The sequence below is a fragment of the Anabas testudineus genome, chromosome 24, assembly GCF_900324465.2.
Source record: "Anabas testudineus chromosome 24, fAnaTes1.2, whole genome shotgun sequence".
Classification (NCBI taxonomy): Eukaryota; Metazoa; Chordata; class Actinopteri; order Anabantiformes; family Anabantidae; genus Anabas; species Anabas testudineus.
The window spans coordinates 17,844,562-17,862,506 of record NC_046632.1 but is presented as its reverse complement, the minus strand read 5'-3'; the positions used below and the strand labels follow the sequence as shown (position 1 = coordinate 17,862,506).

Genomic DNA, 17,945 nt, shown 5'->3' with positions numbered 1-17,945 from the left:
TAATGGAGCACCTCCAGGTGTGGGGATTCTTCTGCGTCGTCGTTCTTGCGGCTGCTCAGAACACCACACACAGGTAATGGGTCAGGTACAGGGTCGGGTACAGGGTTGGGTACAGGGTCAGGTACAGGGTCGGGTACAGGGTCGGGTACAGGGTCAGGTACAGGATCAGGTACAGGGTCGGGTACAGGATCAGGTACAGGGTCGGGTACAGGATCAGGTACAGGATCAGGTACAGGATCAGGTACAGGGTCAGGTACAGGGTCAGGTACAGGGTCAGGTACAGGGTCGGGTACAGGGTCGGGTACAGGATCAGGTACAGGGTCGGGTACAGGATCAGGTACAGGGTCAGGTACAGGGTCGGGTACAGGGTCGGGTACAGGGTCAGGTACAGGATCAGGTACAGGATCAGGTACAGGGTCGGGTACAGGGTCAGGTAACGGGTCAGGTACAGGATCAGGTAACGGGTCGGGTACAGGGTCAGGTACAGGGTCAGGTACAGGGTCAGGTACAGGGTCAGGTACAGGGTCAGGTACAGGATCTGGACAACCTAAGGTCCTGTCTGATATTTAGTCAATAGAAAAAATCATGATTCATGTGTTTTTGTCTGATTACTTGATCTTTCTTATATCAACATTCAGCAGTTCTGTACTTCAGAACTATCAGTTTAACTTATAAAGACGTTGTTGTATTGTTGCTAAACGTGCGTTTCTACTTTTCAGTTGTGTGTATGGATATCATTATTTAAAAATGATTAAAATATGTCAACTGCTACGTAGAAGATCAAGACATTGAGCTTCATCTACCAAAGATTAATGACGTGGTCTCAGACCTTTGGACGTCACTGTGTCTGTTTCTGATCTTATTCACACATTTTAGTTATATTAATATTTATATATTGATATAATGATGTATTATATTATTATATATACTAGTTATATGTATGTTTCTTCATCTTTCTTTTAGCTGTGCTGTATTCAGCTGAACATGTTTAACTTGTAAACCTCATTCTGATTTTTATGATTTCTGAGGGTTTCTGGGGACTTTTGGTTTGGTTTTTTCAGCCCTGACCCTCCTCCACCCTCCTACCTGCTGCTGGCTCCCAGAGTCCTTCGACCTGGAGTCCCTCTGTCAGTATCCGTCACCATCCTCACCGCCTCACCCGTTGCTGTGTCTGCTCACATTTTTAATGGAAAACAGACGTTGGCCTCAAATTCTGTAACAATTAAAGGAGGTAAATGATCAGTTTGTCCTCAGTAATAGATCCTAAATACTGAGAACGTCCAATTATTGATTCTGCTTTGAACTTCTCTGTTTAAAGGTTCAACTAAACTGCTGACTTTGCCACCTGTAAGTAAGATATATATGTAAATCCTAATCTTTCTGGCTTTGTAGTAGATTCTCTAAGTTTTTTTTTTTAATTCTTTGGATCTAGATTTCCATCATAAATCTACAGGCCCCAGCTGCTCCTCCTGTACAGGAGCTCAGTAGTAGAACACAGTGTTATTCAAAGTAAAATGAATCATTACCTGAGTAAAGAGCAAAATTAGTTTTGCTATCAAAAGCCACTGTGCTTCTGTTAATGGGATGAATTTAGAGAATCAAAAACATCTGTAGCACAAGTGATGTTTGACTCCTTTGTTTCCTGAATCCCGGTTGCTCATCATTAAAAAGATTAGATCATGTGATTAGTTCATATTTCAGCCCCGTGTGTGATGTATCGAACAACCTTTGACCTCCAGTCAGTTAAGAAAACACTAAACATCAAAACAAACTATTTTATAGGAAAAAAACAACAAGGAAGATAAAGTTTTTGGTGAAAGTAAGATAAAGTAGGAAACTTCCACTGTTGCACCAGCACAGGGCAGAAATAAGAACAGATAAATGGAGAAGGTACAAAAGTAAATACGTTAAAGCAGCTGCTTACTTCCTGCTAAAGGACCTGAATGTTTGTGTGCGTCTGGATGCTGTTGGTTATATTTTCTATTATCAGTTCTGAAAAGTTTCTTGCTGAATGAGCCAAGAACACAGATGGTTTCACAGCAGAACGAGTGTGAACTGAAGCTTTTGTATAAAAACAGACACATGTTGAGCAGATTTAGATTCAGAGCTTCACTGGAGTTATAAGTTACACTTCAACATGTGGTCAGGAGGAGCTGGGAACCAAACCCCCGGTCCCCTGGGTTGGTAGAGAACTGGTCTACTAAAGGAACCACAGGCCCAACAACTGCATTTAGTCCATTGTTTAGTTCCGGCTTTCTGCAGAACCTGAATTACTTCCATTCAACACTGACTCTCCATGTCAAACACCTGCAGACACACGAGAACAACTCCAACTACTTGTACCTGTACATCCTGGAGGTCAAAGGTTATGTGGGCAAAGTCCAACTTTTCTCCAACTTAACGGAGCTGGAATTTTACTCCAAAGGCCACTCCACCTTCCTTCAGACAGACAAACTTCACTATGTCCCGGGGCAGGTGGTGAAGATCAGAGCTGTGTCCATTGACCCCAAAGGGAAACCCTACATCAGTCCAGTGGATATTATCATCAAAGTGAGTCTGACATCAACCTGCACATAGATCAGAGTTCAGAACTCTTTCCAACAAAACATGTTGCTGAAACCCTAAAACCCAAATATAATAACTTCTTAAAAGACGAAATGGAACCACCTTCGTCTGGTGCCACTGGACAATGATTTCAATTTTCCATGTTCTGCCTGATCCAGGATCCCAGGGGGAACCTGCTCCGACAGTGGCTGGCTGCAGACAGCAACCTTGGAGTTGTGTCCAAAGAGTTTCAGCTGTCTGAAAACCCTCCTCTGGGTGAATGGACCATTGTCGCTACATCCAATGTAAGTTGATGTCACATGTACTTTACCGAGCTAATGCAACGACATCTGTGGATGTTATGGATGAAACTTGTAAAAAAAAGTCTTAAGGTGTCAGTGAACATATCATGTTGTCATATTAATCTGTTTTGCAGAATGTAAATAGTGAGAAGCGTTTCAACGTGGCTCATTATGGTATGTACGTTTTCTCTATGAGCAATGAAAGCTTATTGATGATAACACTACCTCTAACTTCAGTCTGGAATCCATTAAATCCATTAAACACAATCACTTCATGTTTATTATCAGTATGTTTTGCAGATATAAGCCTTTAAATTCTTTGTGTCTGGTTGCAGTGTTGCCCAAATTTGAAGTTGTGATAAATGCTCCGGATGTCTCGTACTATAAAGACACTCTGTCGGGCTTCGTCACAGCAAAGTGAGGTTCTGTTCCATTCACTGAGGCTTTGTTCGGTTCATGTTTGTGTTGTGGTGTTGTTACTGTGTTTTCATCCACAGGTACTCGTACGGGAAACCTGTTCAAGGACACATGAACATCACATTCCTTTATCACTCTCGTGGTGCCGTGGAGGTTTACGATGAAGACAGAGAGGTGTGTACTGCTTTTCAAAGCTACGTTTTGCAGGATATACTGAGCTGCCAGTTGATTAGGTAGTTTATTGAGGTGGCTAAAACAAGGCTGCATTAAATCCTCCTTCACTTGATAGTGGTCTCTGGTCTTTACGAGACCAGTAAAGGTCAATTCTTATTAGCTGTTCAGTGGATTTATATCCACACTACATGCACACACTGATGAACTGGTGATGATGAGACACTAAACAGCAGGTGACAGGAACAGAGATGGAAACAACAACAGCAGATGGAGCTGAGGAGGCAGGACAGCACTTTGACATTATATTGATTGATTAACACAGTAATGTTTTATGAAACATATCCATAATGACCTAAGTGTTGTCCTGATTCAGATCGACGGGACTGAAGTTTTGGAGTTTGAAGTTCCTGATTACCCGATAAACACAAGATCTCTGGATATGATCTTTTACGATGGAGACATGAACGACGAGTCTGTAGTGATTTCAATTAATGTGACTGAACACATCACAGGTAATTTACACGGCTGTAGAAGGTTTATATATAGATGTCAATTAGAACTCATTGATACTGATTTTGGTTTGTATATTATTAACATATTACTGACGTGTGCTCGGACTCAACTGTTAATGCTTCTCATCTTCCAGGTCTCACATATGGAAGTACCAAAAAGGTGTCACTTGCAAAACAAAGATATAAACTTTCCTTTGATGACTATCCCAGAATATTGAGGCCCTCTGCAGACTTCACTGTCAGGGTAAATTTTTATATTATTATTATTATTATTTTGATAACTCTGTGTCCAGAGGAACTGGAACCGTTAAGTTAGTTCATTTGTTTTTTCTGTGAACTTCACATTTGATTTGTTGTCATTACACCTTCATACAGCAACAAACAACAGAACACAGTGTGTTGGATTAAAATGATAAGTGGTATCATTTTAGTACTGGGACATGTGATTGACAGAAAGTCAATCACCTGCTGCCCAGGTGCGTCCTGGGACACTGATTTGAACCAATAGCTAGCTCTAAATGGCTACTCGTGGTTTTAGCCTTGGGTTTTATTTGTGACATTTTATTGTAAAAGAAATTTATTTATATCTGCAAAAGGAGGGAAACTCAATCAAAGACAATGCACAACCTCCACACAGTAGGGAGAAGGTGACAGAGAGGTAACAGTTAACAGACCAAACCACACGAAACCAGTGAAGTTGAACTTTCCAGAAAAGTACAAAAATGAGGCCAAAGTTCTGGAACAAAAATGTTTTGACTAATGAGACCAAGATTAACATCTGCTTAACTTATGTGAAAACCAAAGTGTGAAGGAAGAACAGAGCTGCTCCTGATCTGAACCATACAAGCAGTGAAACACTGCAGCTTCTGGAACAGGTTCACTGATCTGTACTGATGATGGTAGCTTGATTAAAGATTATTAAAGATTAATAAATAAAAATAAAATGCACCAGAACTAACTGTGGGAGGTGTCACCATACAGACAGACAACGATCCAAAACAGTCAATTCAACATCAGGGGGAAAAAGTAATTCACCAGATTTTACCCATCATCAGGACTTAAACCAATCTGAGGCCACAGCTGTTCTGGTTAGGAGGCGTTTTAGGTATTAGGTTCTATTTGTGCCGTGACTATTTGTAAAATGTACATATTGATTATTAGAAATATTTTCTTGCAATTATCATTCAGTTTAAAATCACATTGATAATTTTTTTTTATTTTGCAGCTGAAATTATCTACATACAACGATCAGCCACTGTCCACGGAGGATCAGCAAAAAACTGTTCAAGTATCAGTGACTCAGCAGAAGTCAGATCTGTGGGGATGGACGATGCCCCCTCTAAGATTAAACGTGTCACTTCCAGATATGATGGCACCTCAGGAAATGCAGCTTCCTGTCCCTGCAGATGGAGTCATACCCTTCAACATCTTTGTAATGAATGAAACTGAAACACTCACTATTGATGTAAGTAACCAAACAGATTGTTTCTATACTTTTTAATGTCAGCATGCAGGATTTTATATCCTAGCTTCATGTCAACTTGTAAAACTGATAATGCTTCATTTTATATAAATATACAGAGTATATAATAATCTAATACAGATGTATAACATAGAGTCACAGTTGCCATAGTTTGATTTGTGGTTTTGGTCCTTTGTTTTATTTAAGTACATAATCTAAACGCTAACTTATTTTACACAGGTAATATTTAATGCAAGTTTCATCTTCAGTGGATGAAGGAATTCACTGAAATGTAAAGTGTTGTATCATCGGCGTAGAAGGGAAACAAAAAGCCAGATTTGGAGTTTGGAAGTCCTTATGGTCGTCTTTAAAAAAACATTTATATTGAATAATTAGTTTATTGTTATTGTTCATAGTTTAACTAATTTCATGTTCAGCAACATTAGATTAACAGGATATAGTAACAACAGTGCTCCTCAATATTACACCAAACAAAGGCAAAGGGACGCTAACTGACTATGATGCCTCATTACTGATTCATAGGAATTTAACTGAACCTAATGTGTAGTGAAATAGATCAACTGAAAAGACATTGTAATACTTAAGTCAGCTGTAGATTCCAAACACAGCTTTCTTTTTTTTTTTCAGGCTTCCTTTGAGGACAGCCAAGACACTCTACAGCTGCAGAGAAGCTACACACCCCCAAGTCAATACTACCTGCAAATCGAGAAACCATCCACACCTGCTCAGGTAAACCTAAAGAACAAAATGAACAAGGATAGTAATGCTGTTAAAGACTAGTAAAAACTGGATGTATGATGGGTTCAGTGATGTACTTACACTAACATACCTGCTCCACCACTCCTACTGTGGTGAAATAACATCTCTGACTTCTCTTCCTTCAGGTTGGTTCAACCCTGGTGTTGAACATTCAAATGAATCTTCCAAAACCTGTGCTTCACTACGTAGTAAGAAATGTTTAATACTTAAAGCACATTTAATTTATTTATTATACTGCATTCTTCTTTGCATCTGTAGAATAAATGTACCTGATCTACATTAGAGAGTTCACATTTCCAGTTTTTTCAATTTGCACTTTAAAATGAAAGAAGTGAAATAACACTGTGACAAACAAAAACTAGAATATAGTTTGCACTTTGAAAAATAACTTACACCTGTTTTCTGTGTGCAGGTGAAATCCAGAGGTCAGTTAGTTTCTGCTGGCAAAGTCTCGAGTGTTTTAACTCTGGTCCCAGAGTTCTCCTGGTCTCCTCTGGCCTGCATCATCGTCTTCACTGTGTTGTCCAACGGGGAGATCATCAACGACATGATCGAGCTACCCGTTACCCAAACTTTACAAAACCAGGTGCTTTATTGTTTGTGGCTGTGTCAACATGGTTAAATCCTGTGGATTTTAGTGGAGTTAGATTATTAGCTTTATTTACAGCAGCAACTTTAGTAGATTTTCCTGTATTAAGTGGAAACAGGCAACAAGTGGTACTAATTAAAAAGAAAGTAAACCAACATCAATTAGTATCTAATTTGATTTTAAAAGACCATCAGAATCCGTCAAACCCTTCAGACCTGTGCTTTTCAGGTGTCTCTTAGCTGGAGCAGCATCTTAAAGAGGCCAGCTGATGAGGTTACCCTGAGGGTCTCTGTGGCGGAGCCTGGCTCTCTGGTCGGGATCCTGGTGGTTGACAAGGTCACGCAGTGGATGGGGTCACAGAACGACATCACCAAGGAGAAGGTGAGAACAAAGCCAGTCACTGCCTTTCACATACTGAAATTTATTCTATTGTCCAATATTTGTCAGACTCCAAAATATATGTACATGTTCCCCTCACTTGGATCTAAACCTCAAAAAAAATTGTTAGTAGACTGGGTTGGATTTTTTTCGCGCTGACTTCAATTTGACCCTTGAGTCCCATTTTCTTTTTAGGATAGTTGTTGGTCCAGTAACTTTGTCACTGACAATAACCCACCATGTGATCTGTGAATACCATCCCTAGGGCCCCTGGGGTTATATCTCACAGGAATATTTCTCCAGCCCCCTTTGATTCTGTGTAACACCAATGAAACTCAATCTGCTGCTTTCACCCCAGTATCATTTCACTGTGAAGCACCATGAACTGTCTTATTCCAGTTTTGTCAGACTGAGTTTTAACAATAAATGCTTTTTGTTGTTTGTAACAGTCGTTTCTCTGAAAATGTTGATGTTCATTCACAGGTGCTGCAGGAAATGAAAGAGTACAGCGTTTCCACCAATGGTCCCTCCTCTTATACCATGACAATGGGAGATCCATACTCCATCTTTGAGGTTAGCCTCCTCAGAAAAGTATATACACACCACATACAGCAGTTTATGTTGATTCAGTATTAGGAAACATGACTCCTGTTAACAATTAGCTCTAAGCTTCTCCTAAAGTTGAGCGTTTTAATCTTCTACATCTGGTAATTGCAGGATAATTGCTAAATGCTAAAATTGTGTTGAGTTTTCTGGCTGATTTATGTTGGGTGTTGTTATAAGTGAGTGTGCACTGAGTTTTTCTGATGTATTTTCTTTAACACAGTGTACATCCAGAAATGGATGTAGCTTAATTAAATAAATGTTGGAGACAAGACAAAAGATAAACAGTCTGTTAAACTTTCTAAAGAAACACTGTTCGTATGTCTTTGTCAGTCGAGTGATCTTGTGGCACTGACTGATGCCAGTTTGCACAAGATGACGCCACCATGGTTTGACATGGGTAAGTGTTAAACAGCAGTCTCGATCCAGAGCTTTGCATTTACCATGACTTAACGTTATTGTCTATTGCCACTGACACTCATCCTCTAAGTAACAGGGTTTGATAAACATCCTTTTGAGCGTATGGATCAACAACAGGAGCCACGAGAGCGCTGGAACTTTCCAGAGACCTGGATCTGGACGGACATCAACACAGGGTGTTTCAGAAAAAATAATTTCAATTTCTGCTGCTGAATTTAAATTAGACTGTTTTTGCTTTGTGTTAGATGAGATAAAAACATTTTTAGTTTATTAAATGTATATTTACATGGACTCGAGAGAACAAGAATAAGAACCATTTCTAGTTAATGACTTCCTTTTCATGATAAAACTTTTAGATGCATTACAAAATCCATCTGTATGCAGATGATGTCACCCTATTCTAGTACAACCTAACAAGTAAACACTGATGTCTATAGCTCCATTTATAAAATGAGCTGACTTTAATATTATATCCAAGCCAATTTGAATATTTTTGAACCATTTTAATATTAACATTTCTTTTTGTTTCACAGTCTTTCAAATGAGGCAGCAATAACTCTAACTGTGCCAGACAGCATCACAACATGGACAGCCACTGCTTTTGTCATGTCTGAGAAACTCGGACTCGGTGTCATAGAGAAGCCAGCAGAGGTATTTAGTACATCGTTTCAGATATTTTTTTGATTTAAAGATAAAAATAATACTCATAAGAAACCTTCTATATTTTTAATTTATTGTTTTGTTTGGTGTTGTTTCAGTTGTTAAACTGTTTAAACTCATTCCATTGTGTTTTTATAGTAACAGTAGTGATAATCTGAACTCAGTAAACAAACGTAATTGTTCTGCTTTAAACTTGTATTGTTTGCATTGTAGCCTGTCCTGCTTGTGTAGTCAATCCCTGATGAAACAGTACAACAGTTTGAATTTAATCTTCCTGCAGCTCACAGTATTCCAGGACTTTTTCCTGTCCTTGAATCTGCCAACCTACGTCATCCGAGGAGAGGAGCTGCTGCTGGAGGTCGTCCTGTTCAACTACCTCCCAATGCACCTGGAGGTCAGTCTGCTCCTCATCTCACAGCTTTGGGACAGTCGGGACGTCCTGACATACAAATCCAGGTGTAAGGTTTAAGGCAAGGTCAGGTACAGGTAGCAATGTAGGCAGGTCAGGAACATTGCTGGAGCGTGGTTTGTAAGTGGAAACAGCACAATGTGGCAGAGAACTGAGGGCTGAAAGGAGCTTATAAAGCAGAGGGTGAACTGTGGGTCACTGTAGATACACTGTAGAAAGGATGTTGGATATTGTGTTTTATTGACTCATACAACTGTTCTGTTACCTCTTGAAATCACAAAGGGAGAGTCAGTGTACTAAGAGATGTTCTTCTAACAACAGCAGGCGTCTTCTCTTTCCTTCCACTCTTTGTGTTTTGTTTAACGTGATCTGGGTGGATCCTTTCTGTCTCTGTTTTCAGGTCACGGTGACGGTAATACCGAGCGACGCCTTTGAATTTGTCTTTCCAGAATATGAGGAGCCCCTCATGCCTGGCGTCCGTCAGGTGTCTGTGAAAAGTGAGAGAGGAACGTCTGTCCTCATTCCCATCAAGCCGCTAATCCTCGGAGAGGTCCCCATCTCTGTGAAAGCCCAGTCGATAACAGCATCCGACTTGGTCCACGAGACAGTGCTTGTGAAGGTGCTGTGAGAAAAATCATGAACAGAGAGATTTAAATCATGGGGGTGGGACGGGGCCACTCGAGAATTAGACACATGAGAGCGATTCAGTTACATCTGGAACTACGACGCACAAAGGTTTAGTCAAGTCAGCTTCATTCACACAGCATCAGACACAATTTAAGGTATTTTACATCAGCATAAAACAACTTGATCAGTGGTTTGAAGAGTATTCATAAATAAAAAATTTGAAAAACTAGCTACATATTACTGTATATCATATGTAAAGGTGCCTCAGTGGGCTTCATAATGTGCTCCAGAACAACACTGTTTACTTCAGCAGCCACATCCTTCGAAGCTCTGACTCTACAAAGGCAGCAGAGCACACAGAAGAATCCTGGCTGACCCACATCAGCGGCTTTATAGCTTTGTCTGTTGTTCTGTGTTGTTTGTCTGGTTTTCATTGGTGTTACAGGCTGAAGGACTGGAGCAGTCGTTCTCCACCTCGCTGCTGTTCGAGGTTTCTCCGTCACAGTGGAGACTTTCCAAAAACGTCTCGTTCACCTTCCCGGCAGATGTTGTGGAGGGAAGCAGGAGAGTGTCCGTGACAGCTGTCGGTATGTAAACACACTGATGAGAACCAACTCTGAGTTATGGAGCTGCCAGGAGACAGATTCCTAACTAACATGTTCAGTAACACAGATCAGCACCGTTTCATTCGGTGATACCTCCGTGTGTTCATGATTCGTGGTTTCCATGGTAATGCAGGTGACCTCCTCGGCCCGTCCATCAGCGGCCTGGACTCTCTGATTCAGATGCCGTACGGCTGCGGCGAACAGAACATGATCAACTTTGCACCAAGCATCTACATCCTCCAGTATCTACGAGCTACTAAACAGGCGGACGCAGAGACCACAGCGAGGGCCATAGACTACATGATGAAAGGTAGAACCAGGTAGAACCAGGTAGAAGCAGGAACTAAGTTCTGGCTCATATTCATAACTAGCTGTGAGATGATCTGTTTACTGTATATAACACTCAGTTTAAAGTGTGAACTCACAGGATAACCTGAGTTTGTATAGTTTTTGTGCAGTGACGGGGACCCCTAGTGTTCTGCCGAGAGCATGTCATCACAGGTTTAATTAGCATCAGTGACTCAGGAGAGAACTGATTTGATTTTCTAACAAGTATGAAGCCAGCTGATGACTTGGCATCTCTACTGTCCTCCTCAGGTTATGAGCGCGAGCTCTCCTACCAGAGAGCAGACGGCTCCTTCAGTGCATTCGGAGACCAAGACTCATCTGGAAGCACCTGGTGTGTTATAAAACAGCTCATGCAATGGTTTTAAAATGTGAACAGAAAACATCAGCAGCACGTTTCAGCTTCTTAGAAACACTGATAAAGTGAATTCCACCTCCGCAGGCTGACTGCTTTCGTGCTGAGGTGTTTCCTGCAGGCGCGAACGTTTATAAGCATCGACGCAGTTGTGCTGCACAAAGCGTCTGCCTGGTTAGCAGCCCAGCAGGGGGCCGAGGGGAATTTTGTGGAGCCCGGCCGAGTCATCCACACAGAGCTCCAGGGAGGTCTGGATGGGCCGGTGTCCCTCACAGCCTACGTCCTCATCGCTCTGCTGCAAGACAGCGATATCAGGGTTAGAGTCAATAAATCACGTAGCATGTAGCACTGATAGATAAAAAAAGTCACGAAAAGACCCAAAGCCAGAACTGTACAGTACAGATTAGGTTTTGGACGAGGACACGTGCCAAGGTTTCTCTCCAAAAGACTCGCACTCTCCAACCACATGGAGGAAACACATCCAGTTGTTTGACGGTTTTCTAGCTCTCTGGACTCTTTTGTAGATATCTGTTTCCCTGCAGAGATCAATAAAGCTTGATCTTAATGAGCTGTCCGTAAAAACTTGAAAGTGAAATCTGGACTAACTAACTAACAAGACAAACATTTTCAGTTCCAAAGCTGTTGCCTCATCAGATTGCATCTTTATGATCTCATAAATGCCATTGAGCTGAGCTGATGAAAACCACACTGCTGCCCCGTTCTCTGTCTGTCAGGTTCAGTATCAGAGCCAGGTGTCTTCAGCTCTGATCTTCCTGGAGACCCGTTTGGCTCTGGGAGTGTCCAGTAACTACAGCCTCGGTCTGCTCACCTACGCTCTGGCTCTGTTTCCCAGTTCCAGCGCCAACTGGGCGCTCAGCGATCTGATTGGACGAGCAGAGATGAGAGGTAAGATAACAGGTGGCAGTTCTACCTTAGATCTCTTTCCTGTACCTGGAGATGAGAGCTCATGTGCCATTTTTTACCTGAAGCAAAGGTTTTTCAGATTTTCATTAACAATCTTTTTTACAATCTCAGCCTCCACTAGTCGATGGAGTCTGATAAGTAGTTTCCACACTCATCAAGTTTGTGTCTCTTCTTTTGGTCGTCTGTGAGTAGATGGAGTGCCGATGTGGTCTTCCCCAGACGGTGGGCTGTCGTCGTCATGGCAGCCTCGCACTGCAGACATCGAGCTGGCGTCCTACGTGCTGCTCTCTGCGCACCAACTGAACCACATCACGGAGGGCCTTGGCCTGATGAAGTGGCTCAGTCAACAGCGAAACCACGGTGGAGGATTCGGAAGCACTCAGGTGAGAATTCAAAAACAGAATCGAGTACAGGGCAAATCAAGCTGATAAAGAAAGATTTTTATTTTGACAAACTGGATTCATGGGAAATCAGAAATTCCCCTCAGAGGCTGTGTCACCTCCGTATGTATGTTTGCATCATAAGGTTTCACCTGTGCACAAACACTGCTGTCATAAATACTGCTACTACTCAGCGGCTTGAGCTACAGTTCATTGGATAAGGATTTTCTCCTGTATTGATCTGCAAACACACACATGCAACACGGCAGATACAGCACGAAACAACACTCACATCCAGCTGTAAACTGGAAATCAGCAGCGAATATCAAAGCTAAAGCTCATGGACGAGTGAAGTGTAAGACGATATTTTAGAACAAATGTGTGAGGTTGGATCAGATGCACAGATGTGATGTGCAATCAATCTCATTTCCCGTCTCTCAGGACACAATCGTGGCTCTGCAGGCTTTGTCCACATTCGCAGGTCTTGGGCAATCTCACGACTTTGACCTCATGCTGACGGTGAACATCTCTTCTATCACCGTCGCCGCCTTCCACATCCAGCAGGACAACTACCTGCTTCACCAGAGTCAGCAGGTAACCGATACATAAACATGAGGTTGTGTGAGCTGGTGTGATTCAAAGACCATGAACGAGCTATGACCTGCCCAAAATAAAAGATCAAGTTTCTCCTGAGACGTCATTAAAATGTAAAGATTCATCCTCTGGGTGCAGTTTGGCTTAAAGTGTTTCATGTTGGATCCAAACATATTTGGCTTGTGCCCCATAAGTGAAGTAATTTATCAGACCAGAAAATAGGAATTTAAGTCAGGAAAGAAATGTGTGGAAGAGAAGAGAAGGAATTCCTTTCATCATCATCAGTCTAATAAAAGATTCAACACTTGTCATATATCTACAAAGAAAATCAGACAGATCCAAATAATCCACATTCTGGAGGCTGCAGCTTATTTCTTCTTTGTTGTGTTGTTTCAGCTGGAGCCCAGCGAGGAGCTGCAGCTTCAGGTGACCGCAGAGGGCCGAGGACTCGCTGTGTTTCAGGTACCGTGACGATGAAAAGAGGCTAATTCACAGATTGACTGACATGAGCTAATGGACTTCAGTAACTATTACAATGAGCTGACAGTCATCTGTAAAACAAAGCAGAGAATTTATCCTTCGTTCTTCTCGTCCCTCAGCTCAACGTGTTTTACAACATCAGGAATAAGGAGCTGATGAGGAGGAGACGAGACGCCGGCGAACGCGAAGCATTTAATCTGAAAATCGAGCTGTATGACGCAGAAATGAACTCAGCACATCTGTTTATCTGCAGCAGGTGAGCTGCTCACACTCATCCACATAGAGATGCGGCGAGATGCAGCATGATCAGCAGTAGCTCAACAACAATAAAACCGGAGACTAACGTATTAAAAACCAATAATAAAAATAATAATAATAATAATAATAATAATAATAATAATAATAATAATCGTGCATTTTCTTCTGATTATTTTAATAAATCTACTTATTTCTTTAATTGAACTGCTCTCTGCAGTTTGTCTGAGGATCTGGGTCTGACAGCGACAGGTATGACTATCATGGAGGTTGGTCTGCTGAGCGGCTTCAGTCTGTCACCGGACGGCATCAAGACGGACAACGTGGTGAAGAAGGTGGAGACCCAGCCGGGGAAAGTGATCCTGTACCTGGACTCTGTGAGTCTCACATTATGTTGTGTCTGGCTGCTGTTTCTGTGCGTGAAGAGAAAGATTGAAATATAAATATTTCCAGGTGACGACGAGCGAGATGTGTTTGCTGATTCCTCTGGTCCTGGAGTACAAGGTCGCCAAAGTCCAGGAAGCAGCTGTTGTCATCTATGATTATTATGAACCAAGTGAGTCCATGGACCTAATGCAAGTGCTGCAACAGGCCCCGGGCGCATGTAAAAGCTGCAGCTTTAACTTTCTTTATGGTCATTTGGTCCCTCGTTTAGCTGTTTCCTGTCTCTATACTCTCTCTTTCCATCTTTCTTAGTCTCTTTATGATCATTCTGATTAACTTCTTTTGATTTTGTGTCTCCTTTAGTGTGGTTCTTTAGTCCCTAGTCGTTTTGTGTCTCTGGTTTCTGGTTTTCTGTGCTAATTTGTCAAAATGTCAAAAGGTTCACATACCTTTTCTTGCCACTGTATGTTCAGTATTTGAGTCTCCACTACTGGTCTTTTATAATAAATGTTGAGATGTTTCACACATTTCACTTGTTTTCCACCTGCTGAACCTTTGACTTGCCCTCTCAGGACGAAGGACAGTGAGGACGTATGAATCCAAGTGGAGGAGTTCCATTTCCACCTGCTCCTTCTGTGGCGTCGACTGCAGCCAGTGTAAAGCAGGTATCACTGATGAGATCAGTGTTGCGTCTCAGAGCACCCAGACCTTTCTGCTGACCAGTTTAATACCGGCTCTGCTCACCAGTGTCTTCAGCATGTAAATAAAATGTTCAGCTCTAGATGTATAAATTTGTCAGGTTCAGCTGTAACGTTTCTGTAAAGTGGGTCTGTTTTTTAGGATTCCTCTAAATAATAGTGTCCTTCATTATGTCTGTTATAATAATAATAAAGGTGCAAATTCTTAACACAGTGAAACTCAATCTATGTTTGATTTTCTTTTGTTCTTCACCTATGTTACATGAGTTCCTCCTGAACCCACCCTGTGTCCCATTTTAAGACTTTCTGTCTTAAAATGGGGTCAGGGCCCCTCCGCCGGGTCCTGACCCCAGGTTTCAAACCAGCTGTGGCACAGGACACCAGCAGCCTCCTGGTGTTTCCTGCACCGATTGATCAACCTGAAAGATTTACTCTCGTGGATCTGCATACTTAGCCAGGCGCCTCGTGGTGTAAGAGCACAATAAATCCCTGTGACAATCAAAGTGATGGAGGCATAAACGTTAACGACACAGCGTCATAACTTCAAAGCCGCTGTGATGATGAACAGCTTGAACCGTCCAGTGGAGAGTTGAGAAACAGCGAGCAGAGAATATTTGACCCACATGTGGATCACAGCAGCAGGTGGAGTTTATCATCTAGCTGACACCCTGCAGGTCACCTTTCCTCAGACAAAAAGTCAGCACGAGTAGTGCGATTACTAGTTTAAATCTTTAAATCTGCATCAGACAACTCAATATTGAGTTTATATAGAACAGAAATCAAACGCACTTTACATAGAGATACAAGTATTTGCCATAATAACATATGGTTTGGGTTTGTGGTTATTAGAAGCGGTTCCCTTCATCTCAATTGTGCCATAAAGTCGAAACACAAACATCAACCAAGCAGCAATTCAAGCTCGAAAAACAAGCAGGAAGAACTCCCACTTTGACTATAACAGAGAAACACGTCTGGGTCGTTTTGGATGCCACAGCCAACACAGATCAAAACCACCAAACGGGACTCGACCCTGAGAGCACACTTCAGATCTCGTTACAATATAAACACAACGCGGAGGCTAAATATTTCCTCCAAAGAGCAGAGCTGCACTACGTGTCCGGGACACTCGGTGGACACGTGCACTGCAGAGCGCTTCCATATATAAGAGAGCGCTTTGGACTAAAGAGATGAGTCAGAGTGAAGCAGCTGCAGCCATGTGGGTTCACTCAGCAGCCGGACCAGAGGAGCTGAGAAGAATGTGACAATGCAGAGAATCAGAGGAGAATCAGGGAAAGAGACGTGAGGAGACTTAATTTTTTGCTGAGTGTCTGATAAAAATGAGGTTGTTGGACTGATAATCTGACAAATTACCCTCAGATTTCCACTAATCATTCCAAAACCGCCTTAATGTTAGTAAATGGACTTCACATTTTTCTCCAGTCCACCTTAAACAACCTTTTAACTGCATATTTTGCAGTACAGTCCTACATTTAGACAGCCAGGAACGTCTCAGTAGACGGCTTTAGTAAATCTGCTCCACAGGTGTTTTCGCTTTCTGTCTGATTAGACTTCTCCTCTGTGGGTGGGAGCATGTGTTGGACTGATTATCATCATCATCATCATTAACCTTTGCCTCTTGTTAGTTTTGATCACCTGATCTGTTGCAGTTATCATATTATTCCCAATTCAAAACTGTGCACAAGTGAAAGTGTTCATGGTGCAGGATTTAAAGAGTCTCCATCAGTCCACGTACTGATAAATCGCATGTTTAGGATCAAACTATTAGCATGTTGCTGTTAGCATTCAGCTCAGCTCTAGCCTCACAGTCTTGTTAGAGTGGATTTACTGTGGATTTAATGTTTTAATTAACTAAGTCATTAAAGTCACATAAGAGAAATGCTACAGATGTAAAAGCCGATCTGAGGAAACTGTAACTTAGACTTTCTCTGCAGTCAAACTCATTTTCATGGAGCAGAGACTGAGGAACATGCTTCCAGTTTAAAATCATTCACACATGTAGCTGAGACAGACGAGCAGCCGGAGAGGAAGAAACTCTGTGGTCAGAGGGAGAAGGTCCTGAAACGTAACTACATGTGCGACCAGTCGGTCACACGCGGCCTGGACCGGGCTTCAAACACAGAACAGGAACTACAGTCATACGATGAAACCTGGTCCAAAGGATCCAGATACTGACTTTTTCTGTTTTCATCAAGTGTCAGATCGTACCGTCTGACTAATAATGGCTTATTTACTATGACGAACCCAGAGCTGGAGACAATCTGCAAAACAGGATGGAACTCATTCCTCAAAGGTCGACAGCAGTAGTTTTGGGTCAGTGGACGAAACCTCCTCACAAACCTGTGCTGTTTTCTCTGCCACACACACTTTTTAATGTCCCACAAACACACAGTAAGTATAACTGTGGGGGGGGGAACTGTTACACATGTTGTTCCTACTTGATCTGAAACATGACGATGCAGAAGTTCGTCTGTTCGACTGACATTCTGCACATTACAGTAGAATTACTGTTAAAATCTTAAACTTAAAACATATAGCAGTGACTCTACGTGTCTAATACATGTTATTGTCTAAACAAACATTAAAAGTAATGAACTGAACTAAATGAAGACACTTTACCAGCTCTTTCCTTCCAAATTAAGTACTAATCTTGCTTTTTCCACTCAGCTGCACGGACTGTTCCCACCTTCATCTGCAGGTGGCACACTTGCTTTAGGAAACAGAAACCCAGTTTTAACCCCTGTCAAATGACAACTTTCCATGACACAAAGGTAACAACGGGAAACTTTTTATAGAGGCTTTCACATGAGCTGCGTAAGGCTGTGTGAGAGTCGAGCCTCTCTGGCTGCCACCGTTAATGGGACGCAGATGGACCTGGCCTGCGCTATGCAAACTGATGAGCAAATATGGAATCAGTGGAGGTTTCACACAAGAAGGCAGGCTGGATGCTGATTGTATATTTTGTGGTGTTGCTGTCAAACAGAGAGAAGGAGCTGAGCCAGTTATTCCTCTCAGAATAATGCGGCTTGA

General features: G+C 42.0%; 1 protein-coding gene across 1 annotated transcript; it reads left to right on the top strand.

Moving 5' to 3' along the window:
• The first annotated feature begins 2 nt into the window (after positions 1–2).
• Positions 3–14,962, top strand: cd109 (CD109 molecule). Its single transcript, XM_026341870.1, has 33 exons — positions 3–73; positions 1,062–1,231; positions 1,319–1,347; positions 2,314–2,550; positions 2,724–2,849; positions 2,981–3,020; positions 3,182–3,263; positions 3,344–3,437; positions 3,811–3,949; positions 4,084–4,193; positions 5,175–5,414; positions 6,060–6,161; positions 6,317–6,379; positions 6,604–6,777; positions 7,009–7,161; positions 7,642–7,731; positions 8,095–8,161; positions 8,252–8,357; positions 8,715–8,832; positions 9,122–9,235; positions 9,651–9,869; positions 10,323–10,464; positions 10,616–10,792; positions 11,080–11,161; positions 11,270–11,498; positions 11,917–12,088; positions 12,299–12,489; positions 12,928–13,080; positions 13,477–13,542; positions 13,680–13,816; positions 14,036–14,192; positions 14,269–14,371; positions 14,772–14,962. Exons 1-33 carry the CDS (start codon positions 3–5, stop codon positions 14,960–14,962), a joined length of 4,344 nt encoding a protein of 1,447 aa, XP_026197655.1.
• The last annotated feature ends 2,983 nt before the right edge of the window (positions 14,963–17,945 follow it).